Source organism: Bombyx mori, chromosome 24 (genome assembly GCF_030269925.1).
Source record: "Bombyx mori chromosome 24, ASM3026992v2".
NCBI classification, from domain to species: Eukaryota; Metazoa; Arthropoda; class Insecta; order Lepidoptera; family Bombycidae; genus Bombyx; species Bombyx mori.
This window is the reverse complement of record NC_085130.1, coordinates 10,912,710-10,936,528: the sequence shown is the minus strand read 5'-3', so window position 1 is coordinate 10,936,528 and position 23,819 is coordinate 10,912,710. Positions and strand designations below refer to the sequence as shown.

Below are 23,819 nucleotides of genomic sequence, written 5' to 3'. Positions count from 1 at the left end.
TGTCCCCGGACGAGCATGGCCCATTTGTCTTGTTGTCTATTTAATTTTCTAATTTAATATTACTTTGCAATTTAAATTTCAATGAATCTAATCACTATTCGAGTTCATTAAAAGTTTGTAATTAAGCACGTTAACTGCGTTATGCGACTTAAAAAGCCCCACATGGCACTATTCCCTGATGCTGCAGTCAAAACTTTTCTCTTAGTGTGTAAGGCGACAAGTCCACATTTCTATAGTTATGGGTTTATTCGAAAACGGTATTTTGCGAGGCCTATCAGGTCTCATATCGTAAACAAGTTCGATCTTGCCTCGGAAAGACCTCACACGATAGCTGAAAATCCCTCAAATACTCCCACAGTCAATGTGTTAAAACTCCAAATTTAATTACACGGATAACAGTGTGTCCCTTTTGAGGAGGGGACGTCTTAAAGAGACTTGGGTGGGCTGTGAAAAAGAGGACGTGCAAGGGAAGGATGTGAGTGCAGAGATGATGTATCATAGACATGAATGGAGAAAGAGGACATGCTACACCGACCCCTCATAGTGGGGTGAGAGAAAGAAAAGAACAGTATGTTGCCGATAAAAACTATGGCAGAACCAACACTGAAACATTCCCTAATCGATATTAACAAAAATAATTAAAATTAATAGAATAATGTTTATTGAACAGATCGCGTCGCACGTCGCCTGGACAGCAGCGAGGTCGTGGTGCTGAGTGCTCACGGAGACTCCGGCGTCTTTGACGATTCCACTCACATATTACCACTCGTGAGTATTTGTTTATTACCAGTGTTAGCCTAATGATCGCATTTCGACCATAACCACTGATAGCTCTCAGATTTAAATTCATTTGGTATGTAATAGGTTTTTCAATTTTAACCTTTTGAGTCCGAACCGTCGATAAATCGACTCTCTATTAAGTCGCATATAGTGCGGAGCGTCGGAATACCGACTTTTGCGCAGTTTGATTATAGGTATTACAACAAATAATGTCACTGTCATTGACCGTATCCTTAGCATTAGAGTAGCATATATGTACTTAATGTACGTCTGTGAACAGGACACGTCGCACGTCTCCGTGGTGACGGTCGGGAACGAGGAGGTCCGGGTTCGAGACTCGGCCGCGACCCACATAGAACTCAGCTCCGGCTCGACCAGACTCAGCCCGGACAGCTTTGAGAGGTAACGGAAGCTTTGAACAGTGAAACACACAATATCCTTAAGGTCGATGGAATGTGATTTGAAAAATTGCATAATAAATAATGTTGGGAGTCGAGACCGCGAATTTTTTTTTTTTTTTATTGCCTTTGTAGGCAGACGAGCATACAGCCCACCTGATGGTGAGTGGTTACCGTCGCCCATGGACTTCAGCAATGCCAGGGGCAGAGCCAAGCCGCTGCCTACCGCTTAATACTCTCCACAAGCCTCGTTTGGAGAAGGACATGTCATAGCGCTCGGGAAACACCGTGGAGGGGAGCTCATTCCATAGCCGGATGGTACGTGGCAAAAAAGATCTCTGGAAGCGCACTGTGGATGACCGCAGTGGCTCCAGGTAGTATGGATGAACTCTACTCCGGTGGCGGGCGGTGCGATGGTAAAAACGAGATGCCGGTATCATCTCGAACAATTCCTCAGAGCACTCCCCATGGAACATACGGTACAAAATACAGAGGGAACCGAATTGGCAATGCTGGACGGCTTCAGGGTTTGTAGAGTGGCGAGCGATGCTGGTTGACCGGTAAGATCGGTATTTGAAGTCGTCGTGGCCTAAAGGATAAGACACCAGGTGCATTTGTGTCGAGCGATGAATCGATGTTCGAACCCCAATTTTTCCAATTTTTCTAATGAAATACACGTACTTAACAAATGTTCACGATTCATTTTCACAGTGAAGGAATAGCAACATCGTGTAATAAGAATCAAACTCGCAAAATTATAATACGGGTAGGTACCACCGCCCCGCCTATTTCTGCCGTGAAGCAGTAATGCGTTTCGGTTTGAAGGGCGGGGCAGCCGTTGACACTACACGTGAGACCTTAGAACTTATATCTCAAGGTGGGTGGCCGTATTTACGTTGTAGATGTCTATAGCAGCGGCCGAGGAACTTTTTTAATTATTACCCCAAAATATTTTTGTGTAAGTTGATATTACCCCATGGCGAAGAACAAAAAAAAACGAAATCAGTTCTTTTTAGTATCTTTCATATTATATTATAACCCCCGTGATAATTTTGAAAAGAAAACAATAACTAAAAATTTAACGATTCTAAAGAAGTTTTACTTCAATATACACTTTTTACTCACAAAAGTTTCATTTTCACCCCCCAAAATTTCATTTTACCCCATTCGGGGTAATGTACCCTGGTTCCCCGACCGCTGGTCTATAGGCTACGCAGGTGGGCCGTGAGCTTGTCCAATTATCTAATCAATGACCGGGTCTGATGGTGTGTCTGTGTGCATGTCGCAGCCGGCGCTCGCAGTCGGACAGCGCGTCGCTGGGCTCGGCAGGGTCGCGCGCGCCCGACACCGACTCCCTGGTCGCGGCGCCCCCCTGCGAACACCGGAACGGCGGTACCAGGTAACAACTTTATTTACTATTTTTTATTGCTTGTTTACGCATCAACTCCTCTTTCGCTAAGTCGGGAACGACGCAGGCAGCGCGGCGAGGGGGTTGGGGGGGGATGCGAGCTCCGTGACGCGGACAAAATACACAACCACCTTCACTTCTGAACGAGACACTCAACAGCTACAAGACGCGCAATATTTTTACTTTCACAATATTACTTTCAAATTAAAATCAAAAAGAATTTAATAGTATTTTGTAATTTAACGGCAGACTTCACAAACCACCTAAGAGAAATCACAAAGGAAATACAGTTTGAAATTCACAATCAAGAACATTGCTTAAATGGGTGGATGAGCTCACAGACTACTTTATGTTAAGTGGTCACTGGAGCCCATAGACATCTACAACGTAAATGCCACCTTGAGATATAAGTTCTAAGGTCTCAGTATAGTTGGGGCTGCCCCACCCTTCAAACCGAAACGCATTACTGCTTCCCGACAGAAATAGGCAGGGCGGTGGTTTTTATTATACGGTGTTATTCCTTCACCGTGGAAGTCAATCGTGAGCATTTGTTGAGCAATTTTTCTATTGAAATATACGTAATTTCATTAGAAAAATTGGTACCCGCCTGCGGGATTTGAACACCGGTGTATCGTTACATACGAATGCACCGGACGTCTTATCCTTTAGGCCACGATGACTTTCAAAAACAATGCAATGTCAGATGCAGAGTCCAAGCCATACAATACCAAGCTACATTGTAGCTATGGTATACTATTGTAGGTACAGCTACTGCAGTAGCTACAATACCATGTACACGACACGAGAGGATTTCTCTGGGACAAGGTCGCCAAAAAGAAAATGATAGATGTCTATACAAAAAATTTTTTTTTCTATGTGAGCCACAAAGACAGAAGAAAAGAAAAGTTAATGAATAATTGTGTTCATGTCTATTAGTTTTTAATCAATGAACTTCTGATAAATACCTAAACCCCTCCCCAGTATTGAAATGTTCACTTAAATAACTTTGCTCGAAGTGTAAAACTTTTGTTGGTCGTCATTTAGAAAATAGAATACGTACTGAGGGCATCTATGCAGTCCCTTCTTTATTTCGCCGTAAAGTCGTTTTTATGTAATTAACACCACAGTTAAAACAATAGGAATTTTATTTTTGTAGCAGCATAAACAATTGTAAGTTATTATATATATATACAAGCGTTTAAAATTTTTATAAAAAAAAACACAATGTTCCTAACCTAAAAGTACATGTTATTATCCGCAACATGCCTCGTCAGATTACAGAAATAGAGTTATCAGCAACATGCTTCGTTAAAAAGTACAATACTTACTTTCAGCTGCAAGCGTCGTCATATATGTATATTATATTAGTTATTAAACACATATAAATCATTTTTTCGTTTTAAATTTTTGGCAGTAAAAAGGTCCCGTGTCACAGACTTTCTTCCTTTTTCTCACCTCTGGTACGTTCCGGCTCATGCATCATAAAAAGGTGCGTTCTTAAAAGCCACAGTACAATATAGTTATATGTTTTTCAGAGTGAATACGGATAACCAGAGTCTGGAGAACGAGGAGCAGCAGGTCGTGCTGAGGAGGAAACATCAAGATCCCCAGGTCAATAGGATACAGCGGTGAGTGTTGTCTTTGAAGCTGTTGAAAAAAATATATTCGACATTGTCCTCCTCCAACCGTGACAGTGACGACCACAGACAAGCAATTTGTATTGACATTGACGTTTTGTAAATTTGACAACTGACATGCTGTGGTTAAACGATTGTTTTTTTTTAAGGGATTTTATGACCTGTTAACTAAGACCTTTAAGATCATATCTTATTTTAATTTGAATTCTTATTTTTATGAAAAACTAGCGACCCGCCCTCGCTTCGCTTCGGAAACTGTAATTTATTATTGATTTCTTCACTATTTAATGGATGTTATTATACATATAAACCTTCCTCTTCAATCACTCTATCTATTAAAAAAAAAACGCATCAAAATCCGTTGCGTAGTTTTAAAGATTTAAGCATACACAGGAACAGATATAGGGACAGAGAAAGCGACTTTGTTTTATACTATGTAGTGATGATAATATGGAGTGAACTATTCACCGTCAAAGATAATAATCAAATGAATTGAAATTTGTAATAACGCCCTACGATTTGTCGAAATAAGGCGATTGTGTCTCTCCAAAAGTCGATATGCGGTACTTATGGTCGCGCTCTGTACGCTTCGAATGTCGTTAGATGTATAGTCCTTGCTCGAGCTGGTGGCGGTCACCCGCCCTGCATGGTTCCCTTGCCTGGGATGCAACTACCGTACCAAGTTTCCAAGGCCCGCACGTTTAGCTCACGTGACACGTCATTACGGATCCTCACGATGCTTTTAGGTACCTCAAGCATCGGTCATCGCACTCAGTGAATTAACCCACACTCCACTAAGTTTCTCGCCGGATCTTCTCAGTGGGTCGCGTTTCCGATCCGGTGGTAGATTCTGCGAAGCACGGCTCTTGCTAGGGTTCGTGTTAGCAACGTCGTCAGGTTTGAGCCCCGTGAGCTCACTTACTAGTTAAGGTTACGCTGAAATAGCCTCTCAAGGCTTAGCTTGGGCTAGGAAAGCTTAGGCAAAAAAAAAACACGTGGAACTAATATACTATTTGTTTCTACCCACAGTTCCAAAGAAGACATCCACATGGCTAATCTCAAGAAGAAGACCCGGAAACGAACCCGCAAGTTTGAGATCGACGGCGTCATCATGACCACCACCACGTCTAAGGTATTGTTACGCGCTGGGGTTCGGGTTAAAAAAATTATTTTAAAATTCTCAAAATTCACTTTAAAATTCTCAATTCGCTTCTTTCGCTTCGCTTCGTCTGATCCGATCGCTGTTTCGCTTCGAGTAGTTCCGATTATTAACTGATTGCGTGCCATCTCTGCGACGCTTTTATAGTCGATACGACATCCCTAGAATCGTCGAGAATATGCCACAAAAGTCGAGTATTGTGTTTCCGCTATCTGATAATAGATGGCGTTGCACTTCTCGGACGTTATAGGTGTAGATATATGTGTGTTACAGGACTAGATCCTTTGATATTCGTTTCGACTATTCGGCGATAGATGGCGTTACTCTTACCGGCGTAACAATATGTTTTGTAAATTTTTATTGCGCGAGTCTGAGCTCACTGCCCACTTGTTGCTAACACTGGCCCTAGCAAGAGCCGTGCTGCGCAGAATCTCGGATCGGAAACGCGACCCACTGAGGAGGTCCGGCGAGAAACTCAGTGGGCTGTGCCTAGTTTAGTTAGGTGGCCAGTTGTTCGGAATCTTCCCGGGGATGGATTCTCATCCTATCGTCAGGACGGGTACCGGCGACGGCGATCCTTCGGCGCGCACTGTGCGGTGCCGTAGGTTTCGTGTAGTCGGAGTGGTGGAGCTCGATGGGGTTTAGTCTAGTCGGTGTTGCGGGGCTGGTCCTGCGTGGTAGACGCCACGCAGCGCCTCGCGCGCCTCTCTCAATGCGTAGTCTCCCGGTAGGAATTGGAAGAAGAGGAGGACTTTGGTCTTCCTCTTCTTCCCTGGAGGCGCCGGAGACCGACATAATCCCTCTCGACCGGGTATCCGAAAACGGATTCTCTGGCGATAAAAAAAAAGGTGGCCAGTTGTTGAGGGTTCTAAAAGCATAGAGAGTAGATCCAGGGGATCCGACATGTTTCGCGCGACGGAGGCTTTGCGTTGCCTCGTCGCCTGAGTCTGAAGACTTCAGTGGTTGTTGGAGCTCACACTGATCACGTAGTGACATCCACAACCCATATTGACACATGATTTCGATCAATTGTATTGTGCAATAGCTGATCTATTGATAATAGTCCCGGCAACTTACTACTTTTTATTGGTGGTAGGACCTCTTGTGAGTTCGCGCGGGTAGGTACCACCGCCCTGCCAATTTCTGCCGTGAAGCAGTAATGCGTTTCGGTTTGAAGGGCGGGGCAGCCGTTGTAACTATACTGAGACCTTAGAACTTATATCTCAAGGTGGGTGGCGCGTTTGCGTTGCAGATGTCTATGGGCTCTGGTAACCACTCAATACCAGGTGGGCTGTGAGCTCGTCCACCCTTTTAAAAATAAAAAAAGGATCATGTCTGTGACCAGTAACAGATTAAATGGTCTAGTTTTAAGTTTGAAAAAAAAGAAGACTAATAATGCAAGCGTTAACAGTCATCCCAATTAAAAATAAATATGCTAGATACCTTCCGTAGGATATTAGGCCAAAAGTGACAAAGATATTGTATCTTTTTTATTTTACTTTTTTTTTATTTCTTAGACGGTTGGACGAGCTCACGGCCCATCCAGTGTTAAATGGTTACCGAAGACCGTAGACCATAGTAAATGCCACCACTCATCTTGAAATATGAGTTCTAAGGTGTCACTTATTTAACAGTAAGTAAGTAACGGCTGTCTCTCTCTTCAAACCGAAACGCTTTACTACTTCACGGTACAAGAAGTATCTTTATCAGTCTTTGATGCTTGTGCAAATTGCCAAGTCATTCGGACGTCTTGTGGTCAGGACATACAGGACGAGTTGATACGAGCTGGTTGACATAACGTCTGGTCTGTGTTCAGGTGATTTGGGGTGATGAAGAGAGCGGCCGGACCTGGGACGACCACGCTCTCCGCAAGCAGGAGCTGCGCGAGATCAAGATGCTGCAGAAGCAGGAGCAGAAGCAGTTCCAGGATCTGAACGCGAAGGAGCAGCAGCTCAGGGAACAGCAGGATAAGAGGTGGGCGGGGGGCGGGGCGTGGTCGCGCTTTTGGGTACAGGAAACCCAGCTATAACACGGTAGATACGGTCCTATAGAGTTCGTGTTATACGAAGCCATGTTATATGAGACTAGAAGCCAGGACAAAAATAAATGATAATTTAAAAAAATTAACAAAACACGCTTTTTTACAATAAAATAATTTTTTCTTACACTATTTTTAATTCATATTTATTAAAATTTATTTTCTATTTTTTAGTTGAATTTTCTATAAAAGCGTATTTGTTAGCTTTTTTAAACTATTATTTATTTTTAATTTTTTAGTTGAATTTCAATATATATTTTTTTCAATTTTTTTTTAAAATGTTGAATTGTCGTCGGTCCTTAATAAGTATACCAAATTTCGAGTTAATCCGACGTTTTGAAGCAGGTCAAAATCATGTTCAAAGATTCCTCTACAAACATACATACGTCTGAAGCAAATAATAGCGTATTAAAAAGAAGAGTAATTTTTCTAAATTAAATATCTCAACTATGCCTGTATGTATATTTTTTTACTTATTATACATAACAAATAAGCAGTAAAATTTCTGTTATTCCCATATATTTGTGTTCGTAGTGCATAATGTAATTTTAAACAAAAATCTAGTTATCGTGTTAATAGAAGTATCACGTATGAGAGGGTTTTGAAGAATTTCCCTTTTTGTACTAGAACGGAACCGTCTTGTAAAATAACGTGTTAAAAAAATGTATGAAACATACAGCCTTAGATATAAATAGTAACTCTTCAAACACCGGTCATCGTCCTCGTTACGTTAGTTTACGTTGTAGATGTCTATGGGCTGCAGTTCCCACTTTAAACCTGGTGGGTTGTGAACTCGTCCACCCACCTAAGCAATTTTAACGTCCTCGATAGCGTAAAAAATTGTATAGAGTTGGAACGTTTGCCTACGTTTGCCGCTAGGGGCGCTGTTCCAAGTGCGCACTAGGCACAGTCGTAACAAAAATAGTTACAAGTGTGCAAATTGTGTGCGAGTCTGAGTTAACTTTTACGCTATCGAGAACGTTAACTCGCACTCAACGGGGATCGTTAGTAAGGTCAGCGCTTGTGTCAGGTTCGAGGGCGAGCTGTCGTCGCTGTCGCGCGCGCACGAGTCGGAGCTGGAGGCGCTGGCGCGGGCGCAGCGCGGGGCCGCCGAGCGCGCCGAGCAGCAGCTGGAGGCCGAGCTGCGCCACGCCGCCAAGAGGCTGCGCGCCGAGCACGACCGCGACCTGCGCCTCTTCCGCGACACGCTCAAGCAGGAGCTCCGGCTGCTCAAGCAGGTGCCCCCCGACTAACCTCATCCCTCTAGCGCAGCGGTCGGGGAACCGGGGTAAATTTCCACACAAATGGGATAAAATGAAATTTTGGGGGGTAAAAAAGAATCGTTGTGATTTCAAACTCGATGAAACGAAATGAAACGAAACGAAAAAATATTTTTTTTTTTCAAATTCAAAATTATCATGGGGACTATAATAATATGAAAGATGCTAAAAAGAAGCGATTTCGTTTTTTTTTTGTTCTTCGCCCAGGGTTTGATATCAACTTACACAAAAATATTTTGGGGTAATAATTAAAAAAGTTCCCCGACCGCTGGTCTAACGTCACCAGTAGTAATAGCAGTTTTATCCTGGAATTTTTGTAAGGTGCCCCGACAGCCCAGATCCCTCTAGCGTCGCCAGTAGCAAAAGCAGTTTTATCCTGGAATTTTCGTAATGAACCCCACAAAGTTGCGACCAAATTTTATTGGGTTTTTTGAAATACTGCTACGAAGGGATTTATTAAGATTTCTGTTTTAAAACTCGATATAATTGGTTGTAATGTTGGGTTACCAAACCGACAATGATTGAAATAATTTAATTTCTGTACTTTGTTTAGTCTGAGGATAAATTTCGATTTTAATTTTTTTTATTGTTATATTTATTTATTGTTTAAATGGGTTGACGAGTTCGCAGCTCACCTGGTGTTAAGTGGTTACTGAAGCCCATAAACATCTACAACGTAAATGCCACCATCCACCTTGAGATAGGAGTTCTAAGGTCTCAGTATAGTTATAACGGCTGCCCGCCCTTCAAACCGAAACGTATTACTGCTTCATGGCAAAAAAGGCAGGGTGGTGGTACCTACCCGCGCAGACTCACAAGCGGTTCTACCACCAGTAATTACGTAGAGAATTGTGTTACTAATGGATTTTTTTTATACAGGAAGTGGAATTAGTGTGCAAGGAGCGTCGTAAGGAAGCGTATCGCGCTCGCCGCGTGACGCTCGACGCCGAGCACGCCGAGCGCGAGCGAACGTTCGTCGCGGCGCTCGCTGACACCAGCGACCACGTGCTGCGCCGCCTCCACGACGCGCACCGGCAGCGCCAGGCCCTCGCCGACCGCCAGTACCTGCAGCAGCGACACCAGGTGCCACGCCCCGCGCGACTACCTGCCCGGACGATAAAGAGTGAAAGGGATGAATGTATCGGGAAGAAAGTGACGGAAGGATGATGGTTAAGATGGCCGTCGGCGATTAGAAGTGTGAACGTTTCACGACGTGTGCTAATATATTTAAGGGGTCATCCATAAATTACGTCACACGTTGATGGGAAGGGGGGGGGGGTATCACCGAAAGTGACATAGTGTGACAAGGGGCATGGGGGGTCAATAGTTTTGTGACGTCACATGTTAAAATTTTAAATATTAAAACGCGAAGCTTAGATGCGAATAAAAAACTAAAAATCTACGAACTTGAACTATAGTTATTAATAATTTTGCATTCTCGCTATGAGATTATCTCATGCAAAGTCATTTAACTTATAATTTAACTTACAAGCATAAATTGAAAAAATGCGTGACGTCACACCAGGGGGGGTATAAAAATGCAACAGCCTGTGACAAAGACGGGGGAAGGGGTTCAAAGTCCTAAAATTCGTGTGTCGTAATTTATGGATGGCCCCTTAGAGTGAAAGGAATGAATGTATCGGGAAGAAAGAGACGGAAGATAGATGGTTAAGATGACAATCGGGCATTAGTGTGAACATTATACGACGTGTGCTAATATATTTAATATGTTATGTACTTTTCCAAAAAAACTGGTATTTACTTTAAGCTAATCTCACTTACATCTGCTTTTACGATTTGATTCGTCCGTAACCATTCTGTTTGGCTAAAGTCAGTGATAATAGTTGTAATTTTATTTAACCTATAGTCTTCATAAACGTTTATCAACAAACAAAAAGATACTGGTGGTAGGACCTCTTGTGAGTCCGCGCGGGTAGGTACCACCGCCCTACCTATTTCTGCCGTGAAGCAGTAATGCGTTTCGGTTTGAAGGGCGGGGCAGCCGTTGTGATTATACTTGAGACCTCAGAACTCATATCTCAAGTTGGGTGGCGCATTTACGTTGTAGATGTCTGGGCTCCGGTAACCATTTAATACCAGGTGGGCTGTGAGCTCGTCTACACATCTATGCAATAAAAAAAAAGATTGAACAATGCACTGATTCAGTTAAAAACAATATTTTTCTCACAACAGATAATGAGAACCAGAGAAGCAGCGCTGTGGGAATTGGAAGAAAAACAGATCCATGAACGATACCAGTTAGCAAAGAGACAACTCAAAGATGAATTTTTACTGCGGAGGCAGCAGATGCTAGTCAGACATGACAAAGAGTTGGAACAGATCAAACGGTGAGTGTCAGAATCAGTACAGAGCTGCAAAGGACTGTGTCTGTAGTAGTGTAGTATAGGACTAGAGGCTAGATGTAGGTCGGATCTGTGTCTGTTTGTGTACGAGAAGAGCTCGGGATCAGTACAGAGCTGCAGAGGACTGTGTCTGTAATGTTACATGTTTCTCATATACAGGAAGAACACAAGAAAAGAAGAAGAATTAGCCAAGTGTCAAGCTCTTGAGAAGAGATCGTTGCCCAAGCGCATCCGAGCTGAACAGAAAGCCAGAGAGATGATGTTCCGAGAGTCACTGAGGATCAGCACGGCTCCTCAGAACCACGAAGACGACAGGGATAGACTGAAAAAGGTAACTTTAATTAGTTCGAACTGAAATATAAAAAATATATGCAAGGTTTGTGGGTCAACATATATGTATATGCGAGATGGTTACTAAAGCCCATAGACATCTACGACGTAAATGCGCCACCCACTTGAGATATAAGTTCTAAGGTCTCAGTATAGTTACAACGGCTGCCCCACCCTTCAAAACGAAACGCATTACTGCTTCACGGCGGAAATAGGCGGGGTGTGGTACCTACCTGTATTATAATTTTGCGGGTTTCATTTTTATTACACGATGTTATTCCTTCACCATGGAAGTCAATCGTGAACATTTGTTAAGTACGTGTATTTCATTAGAAAATTGGTACCCGCCTGCGGGATTCGAACACCGGTGCATCGCTACATACGAATGCACCGGAAGTCTTATCCTTTAGGCCACGACGACTTCAAAAGTACAGTTTATCTGTGTATTGAGTGATGTGACAAGACGTCATATATGGCAGAACTGTCATATAGTCCTGTGTACACATGGATTGACCGAAATGTCATTAAAACATGCTATCTCTCCCACTAACTCAGGGTTCGGGTCATAAATTTGTCTGCACACTTTGAATTTCTGAACAATTTTCTAATAATATATATTTTTTTGTATTCCAGTTCCAAGAGAACGAGAAGCGAAGGTACAAAGCTGAACACCAGAGGCTCGCCACGAAGCACGCCAAGGCCCGGGAGGAGCTTAAAGCTCAAGGCGAAGTATGTACTCGACAGAGACAACGGGCGAAGTCGAACTACCCTCTTTCTGTTTATTAAATAAAAGCTTACGTAAATTAAGATAAAAAAAACGCTAATTTTGTTAATGCCAGACGAATGTTGCTCAGACAATGTCACTAGTCGCGAGCACTTGAGGTCATCGACCCCCGCTCTCATTTCAACCTAATTGACACACATGAATACATTGTTCATTTGAGGGAACATCTGATTAATATAAACATTTAACATCGGGTGGGCTGCCGTCATTGATGGCACGATTTGTGTCCATCTATCGCAGCCTTTCCCAAAGTGGGCGATAACGCCCCTTTGTAACGGCCTAAAGGGGGGCGGTAAGAGACCCAGAAAAAAGGGGCGTTGTGTAATTTCATCTAGGAAGACTCTTAGACACCGACTGAGCTCTCGCTATAGTGGTTTTTAAGTAGGTGAAAAAATAGGGGCGCTAAAAATAGTTTATTCTCAAAGTGGGCAGTAGAGAAAATAAGTTTGAGAAACCCTGATCTATCGTATGTAGATGGCAGCAATTCATATAAGATGAGCCCGCGCGGGTAGTCACACCACGCTGCCTATAGCTGCCGCCAAGCATTTCTGCTTTCCAATTTGAGGAGTGGGGTAGACGATTTTTTTTCATACCTTAGCTGGGTAGCCTTCAGAGGCTATGCCAGCGTAACCTTAACTAGTAGGTGAGCTCACGGGACTCTAACCTGGTGACGTTGCTAACACTAGTCCTAGCAAAAGCAGTGCTTCGCAGAATCTACCACCGGATCGAAATCGCCACCCACTGAGAAGATCCAGCGAGAAACTCAGTAGGCTGTGTCTGAGGGTAGCCGATTAACACCATGTGTCCGTATCGTTCATCCATATATAACAGTAGCGGCCCCCTCCGGCTCCACTCGGATCTTTAACAAAAATTTCGGCGATATTTGACGTTGTTTTATTTTTTTAAATAAAAGAACACTTATTGCGGCATAACTATAATAGAGATGGACATATGCTGTCGCGACACTTTTCGTAAATAATAATGTGTTCTACAAAGTCGCAGTACATTATTTTATTCTATCATCAATAGTTTTCGCAGGGCACGCGATGTACAGAACATTTTAGGTAATTTTTTTACACCTTGGGTTACATTATTTGAGTTTTAGTAAGGATCTCTAATTTTTTCGAAAAAGATTATGGCCTATGTCACTCGGGAATAGTGTAGCTTCCAAACGGTGAAAGAATTTTTCAAATCGGTTCAGTAGTTGCGGAGCTTATTCAATACCAACAAACAAACAAATCTTTTCTCTTTATAATATTAGTATAGATTAATAAGCTTGCCCCCGCGTCCTGTTCCAGGCCATGCTGCGAGAACTCGAGCAGTTCCAGAACGAGAAGCGCAAAGCTCTCATGAACCACGAGAGCAACAAGATGAAAGCTCTCGAGGAGAGGTACTCGTCGGAGCTTAAAGAGTGGAGAGCGACTCTAGGCGACAGGAAGGCGGTGAGTTTTAACACTGACAATGTATATGTGTCCTTATTATTGGCAACAACGCGATCAGCTCTCGGTGGACCGCTGATGGAGTCCGTGGACATCATAACGCGAACGCCGCACCCATTTCGAGACTATTAGGGGTATCAGTTGGATTATAATTGCGGAAAAGGGCAGGCTGATGGCGGCATTCGCGCTGCTGATGTCCATGGGCTCCAGTACAATCTGCAACCAAGCGGACCGTGAGCTGTTTCACTCGTCTAGTGCAACAAAACAGAGAACGAATGTACGCTTCGCTAGAGAGCTTTTATCCTTTGTTACTGTTTAAAATAACACGAGAACTCTCCTAATGATCATAGGAAAAACTTATTGCCAGATGAGCTGATGCTGTGTTAATTATTTATTCTGGTTTTGTAAATACTGTGCAGATCATTCGACTTTACCATCTATAAGGGTGATTTGTGTCACACTCCGCCCCCGTTGGTCTCCCTTCACCCCCTCCGTATTATCTCGCTGCCTTTGATATCCGATTTCCCAAATATGATGATCAGAATTCTAATTCGATTAAAACTATTTCAAATTGAAAATAATATCAATTGTAATTGTAGAACGACGCAATGTTTTTAAAGGTTATCGCTGTCTCTCTCGCACGATTGCGTTTCCGCCAATGACGTCATAAACCGCTATATGCGTATTTTCCTTTTGCTTGCGTCAAATTCTGAGTAAACTTCGTATGCTAAATGTTGAATGCAGTGCATGTTAATTAAAATTACAATCAGCATGGATGGAAAGCTAATTTAAATCATGAAGTTTTTAACCGACTTCAAAAAAGGAGGAGGTTCTCAATTCGACTGTTTCTTTTTTTTATGCCTGTTACCTCATAAGTTTTGACTGGGTGAATCGATTTTGATGATTCTTTTTTTATTAGAAAGCTGACGCTTCCCGTGTGGTCCCGTTTCAATTTAGTCCAGTTCTGATAATGGTATCCATAAGAAAACCATATAAATCTTAAATTTGCATTAAGTACGTGCGCGATAAATAGATGAAGAACTCGATAACTCAATATCACGCCAACCGATTTCGATGATTATTGTTTTTAGTGTATATTAATTTGTTTTGGAATATCTTTTTTTTTTTTCTATTTAAAGTCGATTTTTGTTAAAGCAGGTCTATTTAAAATTATAACTCTTAAAGCTATATTATTAGGCGAGTTCTCAGTTACAAATGCATTGATTGCATCAAGAATACATTATAAGCCTTGATAACTTTGTTAAATTTGAAGTCGAGAAATTCAATAGCCGTCCCGGAGAAAGAGAAATTTTAAATATTATGAAAAATTACTTGCAAAATCTTCGGTGTTGCCACACTTGTACCTTTCGTGATTATTGCCAGCCCTTGATTGACTAATAATGATATTTTTGATGCATTCAGTTTTTTTTTGTTTTTGACCAAAACTCTCCCCGATAAAGGCATATTAATTTCAACTTAGATTAATATGATCTGATACTTCAAACATATTTATTGATGCTTTATCTTTGATAGTTTTGGAAAATAGCATGTAATGTTTAATGAAAAAAGGTCTTATTCGGTATGCATTAAATTCGAAATATCTTCAAACATTTTAGTACAAGAATCCATTTGATTAAGAAAAATCAAACATTCGTTCTAATTAATTGTGGTCGCTGCTTGAAATCTTGTTACACCGTCTGATTGTTTAATGAAATTAAAATATATTATATAATAATATAAATGGGTAAAAATTAAACACATAAATACCGCTTTATCTGTTTATCAATAGTCTCTTTTTACAATACGATTACAATATAAAGATAACTGGAACTAAAATTGTTTTTGTCTCTTAAATTACTGCTACTAATTTTAATAATATAATTTATAGTAGAATATAATTATTTATGGAAACTGTAAAATAACAGTTTTTTTTTTAAATTTAATATCTCTCTCTCGGTGTATTGATGATTTTGGCCAGTAGTAGTAGGGCCTTTTATTTCTTGACTACAAGAGACACAATTTAGTTGGATCATTTTTTAACTGATCATTAAACTATATAGTCCTAAGACGGCGGCTCTCAACCTTTGTTGACACTCTCATACATATATCGACGTTCAAATATACTACTCTACAAATTCGCGACGCCCCCTTTACATACTTGCCATATATTTGAACTATTAAAGTGAAATTGGATTTTAGATTTATTAAATCAGCATTGACTTATTAAACGTTAGCTTTCCTTCGTTTCCTTTAAAAAAGTTGTATATTTTTAGGCCATATTAACCTCAGAGATGGAATATCGTGTTTGTCAAACTCGCGACATACTTGACGGAGGCTTTTGACTATGTCGCTACACGATGGTTGAGAACCGCTGGTCCGAAATTTTGCTTTTAATGCATATCAAATAAGACATGGGAGCTGCATGTACATATGTCCGTGGCATGATGAACAAACTTTAATTATCTATATAAATAACTGGTGGCGGTTTCTTTTGATCTAATAAATTTATTTATGGAATGCGTCGATTTTCGCTAAGGAAAAGATGTTATTATATTTGATGCATGCTTCGACAGTGTTTAAAATTACATTATATTATTATGATATTGTAAATATGTATATATATATACAAAAAATGCGTATCCGTTTATGAATATACATACATAAATAATAGTGTATGAAGAATGCCGGTGAATCGAATCAGTAAACTGTTTTTTGTTTTTACAATTTAGCAATTGTGTTCAAATTTTTGTTGTTGTTTTTGTATACAGTACTCGATCTACTTCCTTGATGAGGGAATAACGTTCCGTGATAAATATACCTAGGCCATGTCTCTCCTAGTTTATGTTTTATTGATTATCGAACCTAATTGGACAGCGCACTGTTAATGTGGGTAAAAGAAAAGAGTGTTTATATTTAGTATACTAGCGACCCGGCTTCGCTTCGCTTCGGAAACATTAAATTTTATTATTGACTGGCTGAGTCCCGCGATGTTACCCGCGTCTATTGTCGTATCGCGGGTGACGCCGTGGGGCGAAGTCAGTCTTAAAAAAGTAGCCCAAGTTAATCCTTATATCATCAGCTACCTATCAGTGAAAGTCTCGTCAAAATCGGTCCAGTCGTTCCAGAGATTAGCCAAAACAAACAGACAGACAGATAGACAGACACAAAAATTGTAAAAAATGTTATTTTGGTGTATGTGCCGTATTTAAATTCATATGTATGTAGTAAAAAACGGTTATTTCAATATTACAAACAGACACTCTAATTTTATTTATATACATATATAAACAAATCTTTTCCGTTTAAAAAGTAACAAAATCAACGCATTTCACGGGTCGCGTTTATTTGTTTTAATTGTTTGTAAACGTTTTTTTATTTATTTATTTGTTATTTTGTCGTCGTCCACGTCCGTCAAACCGTATGTGCCGTCCCCTCACGTCAATCAGACGACAGTAAAACACCGGTATTATTCCACGTTAGCGACTGATAAACGCGTTCGAGTTGCAACTGGACGATCACGAGAAGAAGTTCGGAACGAAGATAGCGGATCGCAGCGTTTACCTGGACGCCCCCTGGCCACGGAATGTTCTCCAGCACGTTCTGAGCGTGTACCACCACAGGACCTCATTCATAGGCTCCCTGTCTCGTTCGAGGACCAGTCTGAATCTGCTGTCATCGACGACGACCCCCGACATGGATCGCAGGAGGAGTATCAGTCCTGGGAATCGAGGGACGAAGGCCGCAAGTGCGGACACGACGAAGCGCGGCAAAATGTCGAAAGCTTCACGCTACGCTTCGACATCGAACTTAAAGCTCGTGTCGGAAAAGATATCCGGTTTCTCGGTCTTTAGCAGCGACGATTGGAAACGCGGTCCGATAATGGCGTACGGTGATGATTTCTCGTCGAGGATCGACGAAGAACCGAGACGGGCGTATGAGAAGACAAAGGTCGATAAAAAGAAGAACAGGCAGAGTCTATCGGAGAATTTGTTCAGGGACCCGACCTTGACCCCGATGAAGAGGAGCATCTCGCAGCACAACCTGAAGCAAGACATAGCGATGGAGGCGGTCATGATCGATGTGCCCCCGGATAAATACGACACGGTCAAAAGCGGCAGCACGTTTTCGCAGAGCAGTGACCACGAGGACTCGGGTTTCAGCCGATGGGGGGCAGTGCGAGGATCCAACTCGTACTCCAACAGCGACGATGTACCAGTCACCCAGCTGTCGACCAGAAATCTGAAACACACTATACGAAACGAAGATCCCTACGATTCTACAGCTTAATTCAAAAGACCTAGAGGCGTGCCAAACGAATTGCCCTAGAGTCTTTCGAAATTAGAATCGATATAATAGAGACGCGATTTAATACTTTGACTGTGTTTTTTTTATTGTTTAGATGGGTGGACGAGCTCACAACCCACCTGGTGTTAAGTGGTTACTGGAACCCACAGACATCTACAACGTAAATGCGCCACCCACCTTGAGATATAAGTTCTAAGGTCTCAGTATAGTTGCAACGGCTGCTCCACCCTTCAAACCGAAACGCATGACTGCTTCACGGCAGAAATAGGCGGGGCGGTGGTACCTACCCGTGCGGACTCACAAGAGGTCCTACCACCAGTAGACCTACCTTCTGCGGGGGACATTAAAAAACGGACTTTTGTTAGGCTAAAAAAATGTAACAAAAAACTTCAGCTATTTGAATGGGGTAAACTTAATTGAAGTTCAATTAAAAACATCGAATTGTTAATGCTAATGCCAAATAAAACGCGTCTTTAATTACAAAGATAAATGTAGACTAAACCAGATAGACCCCTCGATATATTTTGAGTTAAATTTTGTATATTTCTCAAAACTATTAGGTCTTATATGCACTGATTGAAAGTCCTTCGAAAATGGTCTCACGGTCAACGTTTTAAATTAACAAATGCAATTGTATAATTTATTCTGTATTGGTGGCACATGCGAGCAATTCCTAGGACGTTTTTAGTGCCTCTATGAATCTATAAACCCTGCGGTAGGCAGCGGCTTGGTTCTGCCCTTGGCATTGCTGAAGTCCATGGGCAACGGTAACCACTCACCATCAGGTGGGCCGTATGCTCGTCTGCCTACAAGGGCAATAAAAAAAAATAAAAAAAAGTTGGGAGGTGAGTGGGTTGGGCATGCAGGTCGGCTGCTAAACCTATAGTCAATGAGGACGCATGACTGGGGAATGTGTCTTCGTTGGAGGGTCGTATCTTTGTGTTATATGATAATGTGCGTGAGGCAATAATCGCGACAGTAATGAATGCGTGCGATTAATTTCGATTGGCATTCATTACCACCTGGTCATTGAAAACGTTTACTTGCAAGAGTACACCTGTAAATATTTCGCCTAAATCTCGGGAGTTTTATACAGGATTGTAATGACAATACCATGGACGGCAGAGATAAGGAGCACGATCTCTGTGTATGAAAAGTGTCCGTTAAAATCTGCTAAATAAGGGTGGCGCTACAGTAGCAACAGGGTAAATTTTAAAAAAGGCGCTGATAGTTGTTAGAATAAGATAGAGAAATAAAAAAGGACGAAAGACCTGTAAACATTACAAAATCACAAAAAGTATTGTATTTAAAGCTGATAAGAAAATAGAATCGATGTCCTCCAGGTTTTACAACAGCCATAATTTTAGGTTATATTGACGAAATTAGTTTGGACTACGTAAACATGTGAGGTCTTGTATATTACACTCTCACTAACTACTCTAGTCATTAAATATATTAAATTTTCTAACTCAGCATACTTCAATCAGTTAACAACTGCTCAATTCATATCATACCCTGTGCCTATACTAGCGCCATTCTCGAGGATTTTTGAACTGTTATTTAGTACTGAAAGTGGGACACTTTTGAAGCTTCTCCCTTATGAGACGGTTCTCCTTACCTCTACCCTCCATAGGCAATAATAAAAAAAAAAGTTGCCATGTTTTGTGTAATCGATAGTTTATTTGACGTGTATCCACGATTGATTCTATATGAGTTGTTTGTACCACGGCGGTGGGTGCGTCTTCCGAACTGTACCTAAGAACGAAAAATGTATGATAGCAGCGTGTTTAATGTACAATAATGTTATGTGTTTTGAAAATGTATAATTTTTGTAAAAGACAAAAGAAGTCTGTTCATATTTGTATTATAGTGAACTAACCGGTCACAAACTTGCCATTTTAGTGTTAATTAAATCATGACTTCCGGAAGGCCAAAGGATAATGTAGTTCTTCCTTCTTTTTTTTTAAATGTATATAATACAGGGTGTCCCAGAAAGAATGGATAATCCTGAAACACCCCTTATTAGAGCTATTGGTGACACACAAAAAAATAAAAAAATCGACTCGTGTCTTCCTTCTCTTTCACTCTCCAGTCCTTAACATTTACTTCAATTTCGAAATCATATTTTTGCTAACTTCAAAGTGTACACAGATAAATTATTATAATTCTAAGTAATTACTTATTTATTTTTGTATGTTTTTATTTAGTGATATGCGGGTAGGCTTTTCGTATATCGATTATCGTATTGGGTGTGGAGCGATAACTTCTTGTCGTCTCTCTCGCACGCGAGCGCTGTGAAAGCGGTGACGCCATACCGTAACTAACCCCTACCGGATTTAAAAGTTTTTAACCTCGTTACGAACACAGGGGGAACTTAAAATATATCTTCCATTCGCTTTTTATAATTTTGTAGGTTGTTTTAAAAAAAAAAATACATTCCAAATACCAATAGATTTGTTAAATTTAAATGTAAGTCATTCATAAATTACGATTAGTTTTAATAATGTTTTTTTTTTTAATTTAATATTTACCATAAATATTTAAATATACAATATAAAATTTAGCATTGTGTTAGTTGTGTAAACAAACTAAAATGTTATTAATTATCGGATTAATAAATTATTATGTTAATTGTGTTAATTTTACTTTATTTTTAGTACATAAATAAATATATAGTAAAGACACTGGAATAAACACGATTCAGTTCTTTGTTGTTTAGTTTATAAATTAAATATATAATGTGTATGTGAACTACAAATGAAACATACATAATTATATAAATATATAATTAATAATTATTTTTGATTAATTAATATTTAAAATTAAATTATAAGTAATCTAATAATAAAATTCGAAATATATAAAACATATTGAATGTGGTTTGCTAATTCTTCAAAAACAAACCACTATGCCTTCTAATCTTACCCATATATGTATTTCCTTACATTCATATGTATATGGTTTTTTATTGTCATTTTAAATAAACAGATGTCATCTTCATAATGTATATGCATATGTAGGTACTCGTATTGAACCGAATGAGTAATGAGTAATTCCTTTTAATGCCCGCCACTAATTGTGAGATATCTTAATAAATTAATGTATAGTGTAGCGTGTTTAAATTTTTTTTTTTTTCTATTATTTTAATTTAATATTGCTTCATTAACGCATGACGCTTCCCCCAACACGGTGGTCGGAGATGAAAGCTATGGATTCTATGCTGCATGGTATGTGATTTGGTTTTATTAATTATATTGTTTATTTTTTTTTTGCGACAAACGCCACAGAATGTGTAGGGCATGCGTAAGCGGGCGATATTGAAACTGTCAAACTGAGCCGTTGTTGAGGGGCCAGTGGTTCTCAATCACCGTGCTGTGGCCCTTTTTCGCACAGTCAAATATTATATATATAAATATTTGTCATTAAAAGTAATAGTAGTTATCCCGGGGCAAGTCACGTGCGGTCGTCTGATCCCAAACTAGGTTTCCCTGTATTGTGGAAAACAGAAAACCAGAGACCGATATATGAGTTTAATACACGGTACACTATGTAACTATACTGAGACCTTAGAACTCATATCACAATATCTCATGGTGGGTGGCGGAATTTACGTTGTAGATGTCTATAGGCTCCGGTAACCACTTAACAGCAGGTGGGCCGTGAGCTCGTCCACCCACCTAAGCAATAAAAATACATGTATATACATACATATAGATACTTAGGACTCTGGCAAAGAGCAAATGAAATTGTTCGTCACACGAATGTTTGCTCAATGCGGGAGTCGAACCCACGACCCTCGGTCCGGTAGTTACTGTACTGGTACTGTTACTAGAAACATCGTCTGACCACCGAGTCAGACGATGTTTCTAGTAACAGTACTGGTAATTTTACAGTACATATTATTTATTGCAAATTACATTTTGATTTTTTTTATTAATTGTCATTAACTAGTTTACACATCGTAATAGTATATTATTTTTGAGACAACAAAAAAGGTTGAGAATCACTGTCCTATAAACGAACGCTTCCTACATCTTTTGTGGTTGATGATACATAATGTACATATTTTATTATTAGTTGCATTTTTAGAATTATCGATAGCTTTGTAAATACGCTAATCTTTCAATGAGGCATGTTGAGATATTATACTTTTCTCGATTTTAGTACTATTGTAAATAAATAAATAGGATTGTAAATACATGAAATCTGATAGTCGATAGTATTGAGGGTAGAAGTAAAGAGCGCGATCTCAGTGTATTGAAAAGTGTAAAAGAGAGCCAGTTAAGGTGGCGCCACAGTAGCAAGTGGTAAGATTTAAAAAATGCGCCATATATGGTAGGATAGTAAATTAAGAAGGAATGAAACACGTCCTACGTAAATAGTAATAAAAATAAGTAGTTGAGATTTTTAATACTGTATTTTTTTTTATTGCTTAGATGGGTGGAGGAGCTCACAGCCCACCTGGTGTTAAGTGGTTACTGGAGCCCATAGACATCTACAACGTAAATGTGCCACCCACCTTGAGATATAAGTTTTAAGGTCTCAGTATAGTTACAACGACTGCTCCACCCTACAACAAGCCGAAACGCATTGCTGCTTTACGGCAGAAATAGGCGGGGTGGTGTATCTACCCGTGTGGACTCACAAGAGGTCCTACCGCCATTAAAATTAATTTTTAAAGTTAAAGTTAATTACACAATTCATGAAAAATACGAATTTGTTCAATTCGACAAACTTCACTCTGTTTTTGAAAAACTGCTATATTCATATAATTTCCACTTGCTACACTAGTGCTATGTCGGTGAGTCTTCTAACAACAACTCGCTGTTTGCAGACGGACACTTTATCAACTTGTCCCCTATACAAGATGGCGCTCCTTACTTTAAATTTGACAGCTGAAAGTGACGTTTATATGACAGACAGTTATCTGTGGTGATATTACGTTTAGAATTTTTCTGAGACTTTTTGGCGGGAACGCGAGGAGTGAAGTTGTGTGATTTGTTTTATTTTGTCTGTTTAGTGTTTCTTCGGGTTTAAATGTGTAATAATGGTGGTTTATTAACCGTTTAATATCTGTGAAAGTGCACAAATGTGGGAAAATGAAACAAAGCCGCTGGACGTGACTTCTCGGGATCCTCCAAAAAGTCCACTGAAAAAATCTTAGTAAATGACCACCAATTTACTGAGATTAGATTTCATCTCATATCATCTCATTTAATTTCATCCCAGTTGTTTATGTCTCAAATTAATCATTTTCATTTCATTTCACTCCATAATATCATTTTTCATAAAATTAAGAATATACATTAAAATAAGACATGACTTAAAGGTCTCAGTTACCAGGTCATAAAATCTCTTAAAAAAAAAAAAAGAATTTTTCTGAACGTCATACTAATTGGAAACGCGAGTATTTTGATATTCGTCGGCCTAGAATAATTTAATTAACGTATGTAAGCATGGTATTCATTAATGGTAGCAGTTACCCTCAGACTCAGCTCATTGAGTTTTTCGCGGGATTTTTTCAGTGGGTCACGTTTCCGACCCGGTAGTGATTCTGCGGAGCACTGCTCTTGCTAGGGTCAGTGTCTCCTGGTTTGAGCCCCGTGAGCTCACCTACATGCTAGAGTAACGCTGATGTAGCCTCAAGGCTATCAGCATAGGGAGGGAAAACTAGTTAGTGACTGACTCGATGGTGTAATAGGCAGCGACACTGACCATTGCGTCGAGGGTCGTGGATTCGAGTCCCGCATCGGGCAAACATTCATGTGACGAACAGATTTGTTTTGTCTGGGTGATTATTATCTATATAGATATATCGTCTTCTCGCATTAAAACTGTATAATCTCAAAACTTAGTAATTTTACAGGAGAGTGTTTTAAAGGTTTAACATTTGATATT

At 40.2% G+C, this 23,819-nt stretch overlaps 2 protein-coding genes across 4 annotated transcripts in view; both read left to right on the top strand.

Annotated features, from left to right (window-relative positions):
• LOC134201268 (uncharacterized) overlaps nt 1-23,819 on the top strand; it is a 395,935-nt gene that overhangs the window by 282,191 nt on the left and 89,925 nt on the right. The gene's annotated exons all lie outside the window — the stretch shown is intronic.
• LOC101740283 (serine/threonine-protein kinase 10) overlaps nt 1-23,819 on the top strand; it is a 64,860-nt gene that overhangs the window by 33,099 nt on the left and 7,942 nt on the right. For 2 of the 3 annotated variants that reach the window (XM_004927286.5, XM_038020091.2), the window contains 13 exons: nt 671-768; nt 1,061-1,182; nt 2,467-2,577; nt 4,122-4,214; nt 5,253-5,355; nt 7,199-7,356; nt 8,451-8,658; nt 9,580-9,783; nt 10,894-11,048; nt 11,223-11,394; nt 12,027-12,122; nt 13,476-13,619; nt 17,097-21,043. In XM_004927286.5, coding sequence (XP_004927343.1) covers nt 671-768; nt 1,061-1,182; nt 2,467-2,577; nt 4,122-4,214; nt 5,253-5,355; nt 7,199-7,356; nt 8,451-8,658; nt 9,580-9,783; nt 10,894-11,048; nt 11,223-11,394; nt 12,027-12,122; nt 13,476-13,619; nt 17,097-17,903 — 2,471 coding nt within the window. In that variant the 3' untranslated portion in view covers nt 17,904-21,043. Of the gene's footprint in view, nt 1-670; nt 769-1,060; nt 1,183-2,466; nt 2,578-4,121; nt 4,215-5,252; nt 5,356-7,198; nt 7,357-8,450; nt 8,659-9,579; nt 9,784-10,893; nt 11,049-11,222; nt 11,395-12,026; nt 12,123-13,475; nt 13,620-17,096; nt 21,044-23,819 lie in introns of those variants that run through there. The other variant, XM_038020092.2, reaches the window with a different exon arrangement.